Source organism: Denticeps clupeoides, chromosome 3 (assembly GCF_900700375.1).
Source record: "Denticeps clupeoides chromosome 3, fDenClu1.1, whole genome shotgun sequence".
Lineage (NCBI taxonomy): Eukaryota > Metazoa > Chordata > Actinopteri > Clupeiformes > Denticipitidae > Denticeps > Denticeps clupeoides.
This window is the reverse complement of record NC_041709.1, coordinates 979,303-997,500: the sequence shown is the minus strand read 5'-3', so window position 1 is coordinate 997,500 and position 18,198 is coordinate 979,303. Positions and strand designations below refer to the sequence as shown.

At 51.8% G+C, this 18,198-nt stretch overlaps 2 protein-coding genes across 5 annotated transcripts in view; both read left to right on the top strand.

Moving 5' to 3' along the window:
• Nucleotides 1-9,905, top strand: part of lzts3a (leucine zipper, putative tumor suppressor family member 3a) — a 16,006-nt gene extending 6,101 nt beyond the window's left edge. For all 4 annotated transcript variants that reach the window (XM_028973146.1, XM_028973148.1, XM_028973145.1 and 1 more), the window contains exons 2-6: nt 54-635; nt 4,078-4,632; nt 5,449-5,769; nt 6,082-6,312; nt 7,448-9,905. In XM_028973146.1, the coding sequence (XP_028828979.1) occupies nt 93-635; nt 4,078-4,632; nt 5,449-5,769; nt 6,082-6,312; nt 7,448-8,026 (2,229 nt within the window). In that variant the 5' untranslated portion in view covers nt 54-92 and the 3' untranslated portion in view covers nt 8,027-9,905. The remainder of the gene's footprint in view (nt 1-53; nt 636-4,077; nt 4,633-5,448; nt 5,770-6,081; nt 6,313-7,447) is intronic.
• Nucleotides 9,906-10,042: 137 nt separating this feature from the next.
• Nucleotides 10,043-15,461, top strand: fastkd5 (FAST kinase domains 5). Its single transcript, XM_028973828.1, has 2 exons — nt 10,043-10,258; nt 12,260-15,461. The coding sequence occupies exon 2, from the start codon at nt 12,267-12,269 to the stop codon at nt 14,565-14,567; it is 2,301 nt and encodes a 766-aa protein (XP_028829661.1). The 5' UTR covers nt 10,043-10,258; nt 12,260-12,266; the 3' UTR covers nt 14,568-15,461.
• The last annotated feature ends 2,737 nt before the right edge of the window (nt 15,462-18,198 follow it).

The following is an 18,198-nucleotide window of genomic DNA, read 5'->3' as shown; positions in this document are numbered from 1 at the left end:
GCGTGCAAGTCAGACCTGGACTCACACCGCTCTGTCCTGTCCCCTGTCCGCAGTGTGTGTGTTTGCCGTCTGGCCTCGTGCCGCCGGCCCCCATGTCCCGTGTGGAGAGCGGGCAGCTGAGTGAGGGGACCGCCCCGCTCGGCATGGGCAGCGTGGGCAGCGGTGTAGCCAGCCAACCAGAGTTAACCATGCGGAGCGTGGGCACCCGCACCACCCAGAGCAGCCTGTCATGCGGCCCGGCGTCGCTGCCGCCGCCCGCCGGCCGCCGCCGCCTGGAGGACCGCAGCTACAGCGCCGAGAGGCCCCCTGCGGCCCCGCCCAAGGGCCTGGGCTACACCGCCGAGGGTTCCTACTACGGCTCCAACGGCGAGAGGCTGGTGTCCAACGCGGCCTTCATGAACGGGGCCGGCCGCCGCGACGGCCCTCGGGGCCCCACGCACGTCCTGGACATTTGCGGCAACAGCGTGGTCCTCAACAACGACAAGAACGACAAGAGCGGCCACCACAAGGACACGCCCGCAACCAAGCTGGACAACCACAACCCGCCCAACATCCTGCCTGTCTCTGGGAAGCTGGAGCAGGCCATGTCGAGCCGGGGCTCAGCGCCGTGTGCAGAGGCCTACACACATACGCAGGTACTACACACGTACGCGGGTACTACACACATACGCAGGTACTACACACGTACGCGGGTACTACACACGTAGGCGGGTAATACACACGTACGCAGGTACTACACACATACGCAGGTACTACACACGTACGCGGGTACTACACACGTAGGCGGGTAATACACACGTACGCAGGTACTACACACATACGCAGGTACTACACACGTACGCGGGTACTACACACGTACGCGGGTACTACACACATACGCAGGTACTACACACGTACGCGGGTACTACACACGTACACAGGTACTACATACGTACGCAGGTACTACACACATACGCAGGTACTACATACGTACGCAGGTACTACACACGTACGCGGGTACTACACACATACGCAGGTACTACACACGTACACAGGTACTACACACATACGCAGGTACTATACACATACGCAGGTACTACACACATACGCAGGTACTATACACATACGCAGGTACTACACACGTACGCAGGTACTATACACATACGCAGGTACTACATACGTACGCGGGTACTACACACATACGCAGGTACTTCACACATACGCAGGTACTACACACGTACGCGGGTACTACACACATTCGCAGGTACTACACACATACGCAGGTACTACACACATACGCAGGTACTACACACGTACGCAGGTACTACACACATACGCAGGTACTATACACATACGCAGGTACTACACACGTACACAGGTACTATACACATACGCAGGTACTACATACGTACGCGGGTACTACACACATTCGCAGGTACTATACACATACGCAGGTACTACACATGTACGCGGGTACTACACACATTCGCAGGTACTACACACATACGCAGGTACTACACACATATGCAGGTACTACATACGTACGCGGGTACTACACACATACGCAGGTACTTCACACATACGCAGGTACTACACACGTACGCAGGTACTACATACGTACGCGGGTACTACACACATACGCAGGTACTTCACACATACGCAGGTACTACAGACGTACGCAGGTACTACACACATTCGCAGGTACTATACACGTACGCAGGTACTACACACGTACGCGGGTACTACACACATACGCAGGTACTACACACGTACGCGGGTACTACACACATTCGCAGGTACTTCACACATACGCAGGTACTTCACACATACGCAGGTACTACACACGTACGCGGGTACTACACACATACGCAGGTACTTCACACATACGCAGGTACTACACACGTACGCGGGTACTACACACATTCGCAGGTACTACACACATACGCAGGTACTACACACGTACGCAGGTACTACACACATACGCAGGTACTATACACATACGCAGGTACTACACACGTACGCAGGTACTATACACATACGCAGGTACTACATACGTACGCGGGTACTACACACATTCGCAGGTACTATACACATACGCAGGTACTACACATGTACGCGGATACTACACACATTCGCAGGTACTACACACATACGCAGGTACTACACACATATGCAGGTACTACATACGTACGCGGGGTACTACACACATACGCAGGTACTTCACACATACGCAGGTACTACACACGTACGCAGGTACTACATACGTACGCGGGTACTACACACATACGCGCAGGTACTACATACGTACGCGGGTACTACACACATACGCAGGTACTTCACACATACGCAGGTACTACAGACGTACGCAGGTACTACACACATTCGCAGGTACTATACACGTACGCAGGTACTACACACGTACGCGGGTACTACACACATACGCAGGTACTACACACGTACGCGGGTACTACACACGTACGCGGGTACTACACACATTCGCAGGTACTTCACACATACGCAGGTACTTCACACATACGCAGGTACTACACACGTACGCAGGTACTACACACATTCGCAGGTACTATACACATACGCAGGTACTACACACGTACGCGGGTACTACACACATACGCAGGTACTACACACGTACGCGGATACTACACACATTCGCAGGTACTTCACACATACGCAGGTACTTCACACATACGCAGGTACTACACACGTACGCGGGTACTACACACATTCGCAGGTACTACACACATACGCAGGTACTACACACATACGCAGGTACTACACACATACGCAGGTACTATACACATACGCAGGTACTACACACGTACGCAGGTACTATACACATACGCAGGTACTACATACGTACGCGGGTACTACACACATACGCAGGTACTTCACACATACGCAGGTACTACACACGTACGCGGGTACTACACACATTCGCAGGTACTACACACGTACGCAGGTACTACACACATACGCAGGTACTACACACAGTACGCAGGTACTACACACATACGCAGGTACTATACACATACGCAGGTACTACACACGTACGCAGGTACTATACACATACGCAGGTACTACACACGTACGCAGGTACTATACACATACGCAGGTACTACATACGTACGCGGGTACTACACATGTACGCGGGTACTACACACGTACGCGGGTACTACACACATACGCAGGTACTACACACGTACGCGGGTACTACACACATTCGCAGGTACTACACACATACACAGGTACTACACACGTACGCAGGTACTACACACGTACGCGGGTACTACACACGTATGCGGGTACTACACACATACGCGGGTACTACACACATTCGCAGGTACTACACACATACACAGGTACTACACACGTACGCAGGTATTACACACGTACGCAGGTACTACACACATACACAGGTACTACACACATACGCAGGTACTACACACGTACGCAGGTACTACACACGTATGCAGGTACTTCACACGTACGCAGGTACTACACACATATGCAGGTACTACACACGTACGCAGGTACTACACACGTACACAGGTACTACACACATACGCAGGTACTACACAGGTACTACACACGTACGCAGGTACTACACACATACGCAGGTACTACACACGTATGCAGGTACTTCACACGTACGCAGGTACTACAAACATACGCAGGTACTACACACGTACGCGGGTACTACACACATACGCGGCGCTGTGCGGTAGTGAGCGTGTGGTGAAGTACCGTGGTGATGTAGTGGTGCGCTGTGGTCTTCTTCTGGCTACTTCCTGGTGAAACTTCAGACACGACGGTGACATGATTGTAAAGACAGTATTGTGACGCCGTTGGGTTTTTTTTGTGGCAACTTTAACATCACAAACATATTTTAAGTTAACAGATGCCAATGCAATGTACCTATGGTGTTAATAACATGTAATTAGTGAATGATGAAGAGGAGCCACAGGTCTCAGTCCAGAAATCCTTATTATATAGTACATCAGCGGAGCGTTATGGGTTCTCGGGACTGATTTCTGGCAGGATCGTTATATCATTTCCCTGTCGCTTTTCTACCCGCTCCAGAATAATGACGGCCTGGTCCGCCCATCTGCTTTCAAGCCGGTCGTTCCCAAGAGTTTCCACTCCATGCAGAACTTGGTGTGCGCTCCCCAGACGGGGGCGGCCGGAGGGCGGAGCGGTGGGGGGGGCGGAGCTCACCCTGGTCCTGGGGCACACGGGGAGCGCGACAGCTCCAGTGACCGAGGCCCCCACTCGCTGGGGGGCAGTCGGGAGGGCCAGGGCGGCAGTCTCTCCGACTCGGGCAGGAACTCTCTGACCAGCTTGCCCACGTACACTGGCTCGGGGGGGTACGGGCCCCCGCCCGCCCTGGGCCCGCTCAGCGCGTCCACCAGCCACATTAACCGCTTGGGCACGGCGGCGCTGGACAAGCTGGACAAGCCGGGCTACCAGAACGGCCTGAGCGCGTCCGACAGCGGCCGCTCGTCGTCGGGCAAGAGCTCCTCGTCCTACCAGCGCCTCAGCCACCTGAGCGACGCCCCGGCACCGCTGCGCCCCTCGCCATCCTCCGATGACATCATCCAGGACCTGGAGGACCGGCTGTGGGAGCGAGAACAAGAGGTTAGATGAAGCAAACGTGTCGACTGCGTGGTATTATGTGTCCTCCCCCTGCCAGGGACTACGTTCCTTTAGTAGAACCGGATCAGACGAGTGTGTTAATGCTCCAAACATCTATTCAGGGGGGTGAACCATGTCAGCCACCATACGTGACGTTTTGGGACAAATTGAGATATAAATATCACACGAAAACACTTAATAGTTTAGAGTTATTACATAAAAAAACAAATGACTTAAAACTGAAGGCACAGAAGCAGCGTTTTAAAAGTAATCACCATTATTGAATAAAGAAAAATATATTATGTTAAAAATATTCAAATGGTCACTATGTATAGTCATCCATGTGTACCATCCAGGGTGGTCGTAACCTAGCGGGTAACACACTCGCCTATGAACCAGGGGACCCAGGTTCAAACCCCACTTACTACCATCGTGTCCCTGAGCAAGACACTTAACCCTGAGTGTCTCCAGGGGGGGGACTGTCCCTGTAACTACTGATTGAAAGTCGCTCTGGATAAGGGCGTCTGGTAAATGCCATAAATGTAAATACTTTTTTTAAAAAATGAATAGTTGGATCAAAAATAGGGTGGTTTTTCTTTTCCGTCAGTTCCACTGTAGTTAAAATACGAGAAGAGAGGATTTTTTTTTTTTTTATCTCTAAATAAAAAAAGTCAACACAACCAGTGTCCAGTAAGACAACCCTAATGTCATGAAGAGCTCACGGTCCTCTGATGCGCCCCGTGCCGCTGCAAATTTGTGGCAGGACGGGGGAACAGGTTGGGTGGGTCGATGTAAGCGAGGTCCCTTCCTGTCATTCAGGTGCTGCACATGCGCCGCAACCTGGACCAGAGCGAGGCGGCCATCGCGCAGGTGTTTGAGGAGAAGCAGCGCGCGTGGGAGCGCGAGATGGAGGAGCTGCGGCAGAACTACGCCGTCCGGCTGCAGCAGGTGTCGCGCCGCGCCCAGCGCACCCAGCAGGCCCTGCAGGCGCAGGTCACGCGGCTGCAGCAGGACAAGCGGCGCCTGCAGGATGAGATCGCTGCGCTGCTGGCCCAGAGGGAGGAGCTGGAGAGGAAGTGCCTGGACTACAGGAAGGAGCAGGCTGACATCCTGCCCCAGCTGGAGGAGACCAAGTGGGAGGTGAGAACATCAGAAGAACATCATGTATAGGCAGGGATGGAGAGCTCTGTGGACAGGTTTTGCTGATGAGCTTTTAATTTGTCTTATTATCCTGCGCTTTCATTTAAAAAAACTGCCTCTCTGTTTCTGTGTGTCCGTTATTCGTTGAATTAGATGATCATCTCAAAATCTGACCAGAGAACCAATGCTTATTTGATCCTGTTTGATTGTATTATTTTATTGGGGGTATAATTGTATGAAGAAGGTGTTTTTACAGACGCCAGTTGCTGTAGACAACGAATGACTTGCTCCTGGGCGTTTTAACATACGCAGGTGTGCCAGAAGGCCGGCGAGATCTCCCTGCTGAAGCAGCAGCTGCGGGACAGTCAGGGGGAGGTGACGCAGCGGGCCGGGGAGATGGTGGCCCTGCGGGGCCAGCTGAAGGAGGCGAGCGCTCAGCTGAAGGAGAGGGAGGAGGCCATCCTGGGCCTGAAGGAGTCGTACAGCAGCAAGAGTCTGGAGCTGGAGCGCTGCGACAGGGAACTGCAGAAGACGCTCGCCGAGGTAACACACCGAGGTGCCACTGAGCAAAGCACCGTCCCCACACACTGCTCCCCGAGCGCCTGTCATGGTCGCCCACTGCTCACTCAGGGTGATGGGATAAATGCAGAGGACACGTTTCACTGTGTGCACTGTGTGCACTGTGTGCTGTGCTGCTGTGACAATACCTTCACTTTATCACTTTATCACTTTACAGTAAGTAGTTACAGGGACAGTCCCCTCCTGGGGACACTCAGGGTTAAGTGTCTTGCTCAGGGACACGATGGTAGTAAGTGGGGTTTGAACCTGGGTCTTCTGGTTCATAGTCAGTAGTTACAGGGACAGTCCCCCCCTGGGGACACTCAGGGTTAAGTGTCTTGCTCAGGGACACGATGGTAGTAAGTGGGGTTTGAACCTGGGTCTTCTGGTTCATAGTCAGTAGTTACAGGGACAGTCCCCCCCTGGGGACACTCGGGGTTAAGTGTCTTGCTCAGGGACACGATGGTAGTAAGTGGGGTTTGAACCTGGGTCTTCTGGTTCATAGTCAGTAGTTACAGGGGCAGTCCCCTCCTGGGGACACTCAGGGTTTACATTTACATTTACATTTACAGCATTTATCAGACGCCCTTATCCAGAGCGACTTACAATCAGTAGTTACAGGGACAGTCTCCCTGGAGCAATTTAGGGTTAAGTGTCTTGCTCAGGGACACGATGGTAGTAAGTGGGGTTTGAACCCGGGTCTTCTGGTTCATAGTCAGTAGTTACAGGGACAGTCCCCCCCTGGGGACACTCAGGGTTAAGTGTCTTGCTCAGGGACACGATGGTAGTAAGTGGGGTTTGGACCTGGGTCTTCTGGTTCATAGTCAGTAGTTACAGGGGCAGCCCCCTCCTGGGGACACTCAGGGTTAAGTGTCTTGCTCAGGGACACGATGGTAGTAAGTGGGGTTTGAACCTGGGTCATCTGGTTAATAGTCAGTAGTTACAGGGACAGTCCCCCCCTGGAGACACTCAGGGTTAAGTGTCTTGCTCAGGGACACGATGGTAGTAAGTGGGGTTTGAACCTGGGTCTTCTGGTCTACCAGGGTTCTACCACATTAAAATGTAAATGGATGATACCCAGGTATCCAAATGCACATTTTAATTTCTGTCCATTCAACAGGTGTCTTTACTGCGAGATAAACTGGACCTGTTTGAGGCCGAGGTGCTGGGGCTGAAGCAGGCGTTGGGTGACATGGGCTCGGGCCGAGGGGAGGCCGGTGACAGTGCCGACGTCCCTCCGTCAGTCTCGGACACGCTGCTGGACCTGCAGAGCGACGAGGCGAAGGCGCAGCGGCAGGAGGCGGGCGACCTGCGGCGGCAGCTGGAGCGGCTGCAGGGGGAGCTGCGGCTGGAGCGGCAGCAGCGCGAGCGCCAGGCGCTCACCTTCGCCCAGGAGCGCCACACGTGGCAGGGCGAGAAGGAGCGCGTGCTGAAGTACCAGGCGCAGCTGCAGCTCAGCTACGTGGAGATGCTGCAGAAGAACCAGGCCCTGGAGGAGCGCGTGGACCAGCTCAACACCAAGCTCGTCGTCTCGCCCGCCTCGCCCCCGCCCTCGCTCCTGCCCGCCCTGCCCGCCCCCCCGACCCTGTCCCTGTCCCCGCCCCCGGGCGAGGAGACCAAGCTGCCCGCCCTGCACCAGCTGGCCCCGCCCTGGCCCGTGGCCACGCGCCTGGAGAGGATCGAATCCACCGAGATTTAACCCAGATACAAGACAATGCGACCTGGGTCTCGTACCCTACACAAAGTATTTGGATGGGATTTCAGAGCGTGTGTGTGTGTGTGTGTGTGTGTGTGTGTGTGTGTGTTTTAGGATCCAGTCACTAAGTGCTCCAGGTTGGTACCTGTATAGTAGATAGTTGTGAACCTCGAATACTTCAAAAGTGTATCTGACACAGGTCTGAAATTCTGGACATTTCCAAAACGCACACAAAGACGCAGACATGTCCAAAAATGACCATTAACGAGACAAGCTTCCAGGGGACGGTCCAAGGATGCGCTGCAGAGGCCCGAGGGAAATTTCCGTCAGCGTCGTAGCTGTGGTGACCCCCGCAAAGGTCAGGCACCCAGCGATTCAGTGCCTATAGGACGGGATTTAACGGGGTGTAGATTTAAGGGCCCGAACTGGCACTCTGATCCTCACCAGCCTCCTGGACCCATGAATACAGTCAGCTCGAGCAGGGAGGCCTCTGATTAGCGAAAACGGGGGGCCATTATGCTACATGCACGCGTGAACCTCCCTGCTAGGTGCTAACAGAACACGCAGTGTTGGGTACAAGGGCCGAACACGAGCCCGTCCGGTGCAGTTTGGTCATCTGGGCGCGTCACAGCAGGGGACCCTTATCTGCGGGTGCAGTGGCGGAGGACAGACACCTGGCGGCCATCCATCCACGGACGAGCTACTTGAAAAGGACTTTTTCCATTTTCTTACTCTTTATCTACGCTGAAGGCGAGAACACACCCTTAATCAGACGTGTGGCCGCTCGCGATGCTTTGCTCTCCAGAGTTATTTATTTGAGTGCGGGATAGAAAAAGGTCGTGCTTGTCCGCGCTCGCGTTCATGCTGGTCAATGAAGCCGCTGACGGGTTCTGCGGCGGCTGAGCCAGACCCACTGACTCCTTTCATCCCAAGGGAGGATCTGTCCATGTTTAAAGGGAAAAAAACAGACAATATATGTCAATATACACTTTATCAAGATGATTTAGAATATATTTGGCTATTTACAATATGCAGTAGCTTTGAAATGATCATTTAAATGTTTGAAAGGAGTATTGTTGACATATATTTGGGTATGAAATGAACGTCCTGGTGGGGAAGAGTGAAGTTGAGGTTGGGAATGATGTAAATACATTTCGAGAGAAGGTTATACATGAAGGCAGAGTACACGGAGGCGTATACTTCACTCAGAGCCTTCTGGAATTAAACAAATGCGTCACACACACTGGAAATTTGGCTTTGGCTGCTTCCATCGTAGGGTTAGGAGGGAAGAAGGCGTCATGAGCTGCTGGTGCCAGTTTACGTGACTTTTTTTTTTTCCGGCAGGGGGCTTCGAGTTAAGTGCCGCAGTGCCTGCTGAGATTCAGAAGGACGCTCAAACCTCGACTGTCTTTGGGCCATATTTGCTGCTATGCTCTGTACCTTTGTTGTGTCCTGCTGTGTTCTTGGTAGAGACAGAGAAGGTGTACTTGGATGTAAATATTACTGTTATTTATGTGTACATATCTATCCAAATATACCAAGCTATTGCGTGTGAATACTTTCAGAGGATAATTGTGAATTTAAAAGACAGACATTTCAGCTTTTATTTTTTAAGCTATATTAATATAAATATATAAATATATACATAGATCTTCACAATTTGGATCTACATATAACAAGGCAAGAATGCTCGAAATACATTGTCCACTCATCATTTATTTATTTAGTTTCTTTAACCACCTAACCGGACAAAAAAGCCACCAATGTTTTTTTTATTATTTTTTTATTGTTTTTTATGTTCCTGAAATGGTTTCAAAGGAAAAGACTTATCTTAGCAGAAATGAATTTCAATAATAAAGTTATGATGAATAAAATAGAAGAATGTCCAGGATCGTTTTTTTTCCACATACTTTACATCCTCCTCCCGTTAGGGGGCGCCACAGCTGATCAGCCGGTCTGGCAAACGTTTTACGTCGGATGGCCTTCCTGACGAAACCCTCCAAGACCTGTGACGTGCATCGCCAGTGGCTGGGTTACTTTATGTTCACGTACAATAACAAACAAAAAAACAAGTAAATAATTTTATATTCGAACATTAATATTTGAACGAAATTCGCATGTCCCTACACAGCCACCGTACTCGACGACGTCATATCCGACTACGTGCCGACAGGACAGCATGGATCCGTGCAGCTGATGAAAATGCCCCGATACCCTGAGCATTAGCGGTTCGTGGTGGGTACCCCTGACTCCGTGAGATTTGTCACTTTCAGAGACCAGGGGGAAACGCAGTATTTATATTTTTCCTGATATCGGATTTGATTTAAGTTCGTTACAAGTTTGACGATGCTAACGTTAGCCGGCTAGCTCTGCCCCCTCTGGCTCCAATGACATTGCAAGGCAGATGGAGAAAGAGTGACATTGGCCGTCTAACCACCAGAGGTGCTTAAAAAAGGCAAAGTAATCACAGTATCAGCATATTAACCTCGGTGGATAATTGAGGGAAAATATAAATTAATAATATACAGTACAGGGCCAAAAGTCTGGACACCTTCTCATTCAACGTGATTTCTTTATCTTCATGACCATTTACGTTGGTAGATTCTCACTGAAGGCATCAAAACTATGAATGAACACATGTGGAGTTCTGTACTTAACAAAAAAATGTGAAATAAGTGAAAATATGTTTTATATTCTAGTTTCTTTGCTCTGATTACTGCTTTGTACACTCTTGGCATCTGAAATGCTTCTCCAACAGTCTTAAAGTGAAGTGATTGTCACATGTGATACACAGCAGCACAGCACACGGTGCACACAGTGAAATTTGTCCTCTGCATTTAACCCATCACCCTGAGTGAGCAGTGGGCAGCCATGACCAGCGCCCGGGGAGCAGTGTGTGGGGACGGTGCTTTGCTCAGTGGCACCTCAGTGGCTCGGGATTCGAACCGGCAACCTTCTGATTACGGGGTCGCTTCCTTAACCGCTAGGCTAGTTCCCAGAGGTGTTTAGCACTTGTTGGTCCAGCTCACCCCAAACCATCTGGGTGACTGTGGAGGTCTCCAGGTCTCCACTTTTTGTTAAGTACATAACTCCACATGTGTTCATTCATAGTTTTGATGCCTTCAGTGAGAATCTACCAACGTAAATGGTCATGAAAATAAAGAAAACATGTTGAATGAGAAGGTGTCCAGACCTTTGGCCTCTACTGTATATTAATTATAAGATATGGTAGTAGTACTGTAACACACTCGCCTATGAACCAGAAGACCCAGGTTCAAATCCCACTTACTACCATTGTGTCCCTGAATTACTTAACCCTAAATTGCTCCAGGGCGGACTGTCCCTGTAACTACTGATTGTAAGTCGCTCTGGACAAGGGCGTCTGATAAATGCTGTAAATGTAAATGCAAAACATGAGTTAAATATCGAAGCCCTTGCATTATGCCGTCTCGTCGTACGTGAAAACTTAAATGATGGTAGTAGCCTAGTGGGTAACACACTCGCCTATGAACCAGAAGACCCGGGTTCGAATCCCACTTACTACCATTGTGTCCCTGAGCAAGACACTTAACCCTAAATTGCTCCAGGGAGACTGTCCCTGTAACTACTGATTGTAAGTCGCTCTGGATAAGGGCGTCTGATAAATGCTGTAAATGTAAATGTAAATGTAAATGTAAAAAAAAATGTCACTGCCAGTAGTGTTGCCAGATTGTGCAGGTTGGGCTTGTTCTGCATTGTCTGGCCCTGGCATTATGGTTGAAATTGAAAATTACTTTTGCAACCCTGTGTTCAAGTTCAAGTGACCTTTATTGTCATCTCTTCTATATATTGTGCAGATATACAGAGAGACGAGAAGACGTGGCTCCAGTTTACACAGTGCAACATAAAAGTAGACAACAAAAAAACAGAAAACAGATGCGTCACATGGAATACAATATATAAATAAATAGGATACAGAATATACATTTTAGCTAAAAATGAAGTGTTAAAAAGTGACCAGTGATATATACATGTTTAGACTGTGCAAATAAACAACAGTAGTGATAGTACAGTTATTGGTTTCAGTGCAACAAGAAGAGGAAGTCCGTATGGCAGCGTGTGCATATTTGCAGCAATGAGGTATAAAGTGCAGAGGTGCAACAGAGTTAGTCCACAGTGCGAGTGTGTGTGGGGGGAAGTATGAACGCAAAACATGTGCAACATCAATAAGACTTCTTATCCCTTCTTGTTGTCTAGGGCGCGAATGTCTGTGAGGGCGCTGGGCGCACGAGCGGCCCGTCTACATCGCTGTGTCTGCTTCAGCCGAGGCAGCCATGTTTTTAGGAGCCACTGTTCGCGTGAAGAGCAGGAGGAACCGGTGGAAAGTGAAACCGAAGCCCCACCGTGCCTGTCCGGAGCGGGAGATTACGCGCTGCTGTATAACCCATCTGCATACCGGCAGCCGGCGGCCGAGACGTCTGCGCCGTTGGGTAGAAGTGGAGATGGAGCAACTCGTCCAGCACTCCTACACCCCGGTCGTCAGCAGGGAAACCCCTACACTGTCAGCTCATCACGACGCCTCTCCATCAGCAAAAACACCCTGCTGGACCTCGCATTCAGCAGGGATCCGGGCAGCAAGGGGGAAATGGCCACGCCGGCCCCGGCAGATGTGCAGGGCGAACCGCGCGCCTTCCAGACGTGCCGGTCAGAGTACCGCAGCTTCACGCACGACCTCTCGCCGCCGCCCCCGCCGCTGGAGTCCAAGGAGGCCTCTCTGATCCTGCACACGGTCACAGCCGTCAGGGGCAAGCTGGAGCCGCGCGACGTGGCGCACTTCCTGTCCGAGCTGGGCCGGCTGCCCCCCGGCCAGAGCGCCGCGGTCAGAGCCGACTCGCGCTTCAACATGCTCCTGCGCTACAGCGTGGAGAGCCTGGCCCGCTTCACCCACGGCCAGCTGCTGGAGGCGCTGCGGGCCCTGGTGTGCCTGGACCTGCCGCCGGCCCACGGCGTGCTGGGCCTGTACGAGGCGGAGTTCAGCCGCCGCGCCCCGGAGCTGCAGCTGCACCAGCTGCTGCTGGCGGCCGACCGGTGGCGCCGGCTGGGCAGGTCTGTGCCCCGGTACCTGGAGAGCTTGTACGGCTGCGTGGGCCCGCGGCTCGGGGACATGGGGCCCGCCGAGCTGGTCCTGCTGATCTATATAATGGGCGAGGGCAGGCGAAGCCCCGCCTCCCTGCTGCGGCCCCTGGAGCACGCGCTCCTGCGCACCGTGGAGCGGCTGGAGCCGGAGGAGGTGGGCGCGGTCTGCCTGGGCCTGTTCAAATCCCAGAGCGCCCTCTCCACCGGGACGGTGCAGCGGCTGGCGGACCGCGCCTGCGAGCTGGTGCGGGACATGAGCGACTTCGCCATCGTCGGCGTCATGAAGCTGCTGCGCTTCAGCCACCTGGACCACCTGCCCTGGCTGAAGGCCATGGGGAGGGAGGTGCCCCGGCGCGCCCCTGGGATGGGGGCGCAAGGCCTGATGCACGTGGCGCTCGCCTGCTCCGCCCTGCATTACCGCGACGACGCCATCCTGATGGCCGTGGCGGAGAACCTGCCCGACCGGGCGCCTCACTGCCGGAGCAAAGATGCCTGCAAGCTGCTGTGGGCCTTCGGCAACTTGCGCGTCCGCCCCGCCCGGTGCCCCGATCTGTACTCCTGCCTGACCGACGTGCTGCGCCGGCGGGGGCCCGAGTTCCAGCGGTACCCCGAGCACCTGCTCACGGGGCTGCTGGGACTGGCCTTCGTGGGCCTGTTCCCCCGAGACTTAATAAATGCGGCTCTGAGCGCGGAGTTCGTGGCCCGGGCGTGTTCGTACCCGCGGCTGGAGCTGAAGACGGACCTGTACGCGCTCGATGGCACGGTGGGCCTGGAGGTGCCCGGCTGGACCGGGCCGCGCCTCGGACGGGCCCTGAAGGAGCAGGTGGCCCGGCAGGTGTGGGACTACGCCCAGGAGGACGTGTGTAAGAAGCCCGAGGTCCTGGCGGCGGAGGCCGCGCTGCAGCAGCTGCTAGGCGGGGCGCGGTACGTCCGCAAGCACATGATCCTCCCACACACGCGCTCCGTTGACCTGGAGGTGCACCTTGACCCCAACGGGCGGCCCCTTCCGGTGCTCCCAGAGCAGCCCCCAGGCTCCGCCCGCTCCGAGGACTTCTCCTGGGACGGGAGCAACGTGGGGGTCACCCTCACCGACGACCTCCTGGCGCAGCTCACCGGCACCCCAAAAACCCATCCAGACCCCCCGGAGGTCGGCGCGTTGGAGGAGGAGGAGGAGGCCGGGCGTGGCCTGGAGCCCAACGCGAAGGCCCCCGTCCGGCTGGCGGTGCAGGTGACGCACAGGAACCAGTACTGCTACCGCTCCCAGAGGCTGCTGGGACTGCACGCGCTGAAGAGGAGGCAGCTGGTGCGCTCGGGGTACCGGGTGGTGGAGCTCGCCCACTGGGAGTGGTTCCCCTTGCTGAGGAGGTCCCAGGCCGAGAAGACGGCCTACTTACACGGCAAGATTTTCAGCAGGGAGCACGAAGACTAACGGACGCTGCAGAGTCATAAACGACTGTCATATTTTCACCATTAAAAGGGCGTGGCGCTTGTTTTCCTCCTGTAGTTAATTGCGATGGTTTTTTTAATGCGGATTTATGCCAAATGAAAATTCATGCGTTGTCTCTGCGCGACCTTAAAGCTGCTCATTTTCAGAAACAAGGAATTATTGTTCATTTCTGTGATGTGGAAATAAATGACTGGACCGCCTCCCAAACAGCGCGTGAAGTGTTTATTAAGAGAAAATTCCCGCCGCAGTTGCCGTCTCCATATCAGTCGTGTGACGATGTACTTTATGCAATTGACCGTAATTAACTGCAGTAATTTAATGAATACTGAGATACTGAATATTCAATACTTGACAGAAAATAACCTGGAAGTCCTGTACCCCCTGACCTGAGGGTATGAAAGGGGGACGGGTCCGCTGGCCTCACATTTCATTGTCCCTGCCGAATAAACGTGTCATTAATGTGTTACATATGTGTTATAAGATGCAAAAATCAAGTTTAAAGTTGATTTCATGCAAATTAAAACGGACGCCATCATGTTGATTTGTTCCTTTATTCAGTTCAGCGTTCCCAACAAGCATCCGTACGCTGCAACACTGGCGTACATGAGTGTATGAATATCATTTTTTTTAATATTAAGCCTGAATTTTAGTTCACATAACAGGTGTGTTATAGTGATCATACCGCCGATTATTCATTAATATTAATTCATGGCTGTAGCACCAGAAATATCGATGCATCTTCTGTACTTCTGTACGACCGATGATGCCATCTCCACTGCACTCCACTCAGCACTCACACATCTGGACAAAAAAGACTCATATGTTCGAATGCTGTTCATAGACTTCAGTTCAGCATTTAACACAATAATCCCACAACAGCTCACACAAAAACTGATCCAGCTGGGGCTCAACACCTCACTGTGTAACTGGCTGTTGGACTTCCTCACAGGAAGACCACAAGCAGTACGGGTTGGCAGTAGCACATCCAGCACCATCGTCCTTAACACGGGGGCTCCTCAGGGATGTGTGCTGAGCCCCCTTCTCTTCACTCTGCTGACCCACGACTGCACTCCGTCACACTGCTCCAACCTCTTCATCAAGTTTGCGGATGACACGACTGTGGTGGGACTCATCAATAACAGGGATGAGTCTAACTACAGAAGCGAGGTGAGCCGCCTGGCCAAGTGGTGCGGAGACAACAATCTCTCCCTGAATGTGGAGAAGACGAAAGAGATTGTTGTTGACTTCAGGAGAGGAAATACTCAGCATGCTCCTCTGACCATCAACGGTGCATCTGTGGAGAGAGTGAGCAGCACCAAGTTCCTGGGTGTGCACATCACTGAAGATCTCTCCTGGACAAAAAACACCACTGCACTGGCCAAGAAAGCACAGCAGCGTCTCTACTTCCTCCGCAAACTTAGAAGAGCAAGAGCACCAGCCCCCATCATGTACACATTCTACCGAGGAACCATCGAGAGCATCCTGTCCAGCTGCATCACTGTGTGGTTTGGAGCCTGCAATGCGTCCTGCCAAAAAACTCTCCAACGCATAGTCAGAACAGCTGAGAGAATCATCGGTGTCCCTCTCCCCTCCCTCCAAGACATCTACAGCACACGCCTCACCAAGAAAGCCCTCGGCATAGCAGCTGATCCCACCCACCCAATGCAAACCTTCTTCAGCCTGCTGCCATCAGGGAGGAGACTGCGGAGTCTCCAGGCCAGGACCAGCAAACTGAAGGACAGCTTCACCCATCAGGCTGTCAGGAAACTCAACTCCCTCCCGGCTCTGCCCCCACTCCCCTCACTCCCCTCTTCTGCTCCACAAACTTTCTGAACTCTAAATCACACAAACTGACCATGCACCAGTCACTCTCTGCAGCTCTGGTCTGCCATCTACCTCACTTTCACTTCGTCACTTTAAACTTAAAACTCTGTTGCACTATTGGTTTTTGCACTCTCCTGATGTTGCACTCTCCACCATGTGCCCTTATTTGTATATGGTGTTTTTAAAATTGTATATTGTGCCTTTCTTTTTAAATTGTATTTATACTCTGTATTCAATGTTACTGTTTTTGTATTTAATGTTACTTGTATGGGTCAGAGAGTAACGTAATTTCAATTCTCTGCATGTCCTGTACATGTGGCAGAATTGACAATAAAGTTGACTTGATCTCTGATGCTGTTCGTGAGCCTGTGTGGTTTTTAAAGCCCAGTAAACATGAATTACAGAAAGTGAAGTGAAGTCATTGTGAAACACTGCAGCACAGCACACGGTGACACAACGAAATGTGTCCTCTGCTTTTAACCATCACCCTTGGTGAGCAGTGAGCACCATGACCGGGGACCATTGTGATTCGGACCTTCCGATGAGGAGTTCGCTCCCTTGCTTGCTAGGCCACCACTGCCCCTAATTAGTACATTTTTATTACAGTGTATTACTGTCCATTCAGGATTAGTGCTTATTAATGTCACCACAACTGCAGCTTCTGTCCCCTTGATCCCGCTGCGGAGCATAAATAGTTTTGCGTTTTCAGCAGTAGAGCAGGACGGCCTCCCGGATGGTCCTGCACGTGCCTTCTCTTCAGACCACAAAAGTCTCAGGAGGAAGAATACTGAGATCCTCGCGAAGGTCATTTGGACAAAGGACATCATTCAGTCAGCACCATAAAGACTGTCCTTCCGCTTTATTCGGTGAGGGGTTCTTGTGTGTGCAGGAGACGGCCTTAAACATGCTGCGAGGTCGCGCATTCATCGTCGGGGGGCAGAGGTCAGCCAATCATTTTACGTTGCTCTTGAGTTTTAACCCATTGTGCCACATCTTGAACCTGTGATCAGTGGTTTAGGTGAAGGTCTTCCTTCAACACTGCGCCATCCTTCACAGGCCAGAGGGCAGCTCTGGAGGAGCTTGAGAAACCTTCAAGAAGATAGCTGTTGTTCCATCTCCTGGAAGACCTCTGGTGTCCTCATTGGTTTGCATAATTACTGGAATACACTTCTACTCGAGGATTTTCCTATCAAATCTTTAGACGAATCTGATTGGAAGAGTTTCTTGTTGGTGGACACCACCTGGGATCATTATAGACGTACATTTACGCCCTTGTCCAGAGCGACTTACAATCAGTAGTTACAGGGACAGTCCCCCCTGGAGACACTCAGGGTTAAGTGTCTTGCTCAGATACAAAATGTTAGTAAGTGGGGAATTGAACCTGTGTCTTCTAGTGCGTAGGAGACTGCGTTACACACAAGACTACTACCACCTAGTGGTACAAATTTTTATATTCTATACATTCCGTCCATCCCACCATCCAAACCTACTTTTCCAGTTCATAGTCATCTAATAAAATAACCTAAAAATTCTATATCACTTCACTAAGCCACCGTGCTATCTAAGTCTGATTCTTCTTTTTACGTTTTTAATTAATCTAATGAACAGAATTTCATTTTTAAGAATGTTTCTTTTTAAATCTGTCCTCACTTTAATGGCAAGACTTCATATTCTTATTCTTATGTGTCTTAAATACTTGTCCCAATGTCCTTTAGTTCTGATAGACGTTTTCTGTCGGAGAAACGTGGCAGAGTGAAGAGGACGTGATTCACCGCCGCCTTGGAGGTCG

Excerpts from the sequence above, each read along its gene's own strand:
- fastkd5 (XM_028973828.1), top strand. The coding sequence starts at position 12,267 with ATGTCTGTGAGGGCGCTGGGCGCACGAGCGGCCCGTCTACATCGCTGT.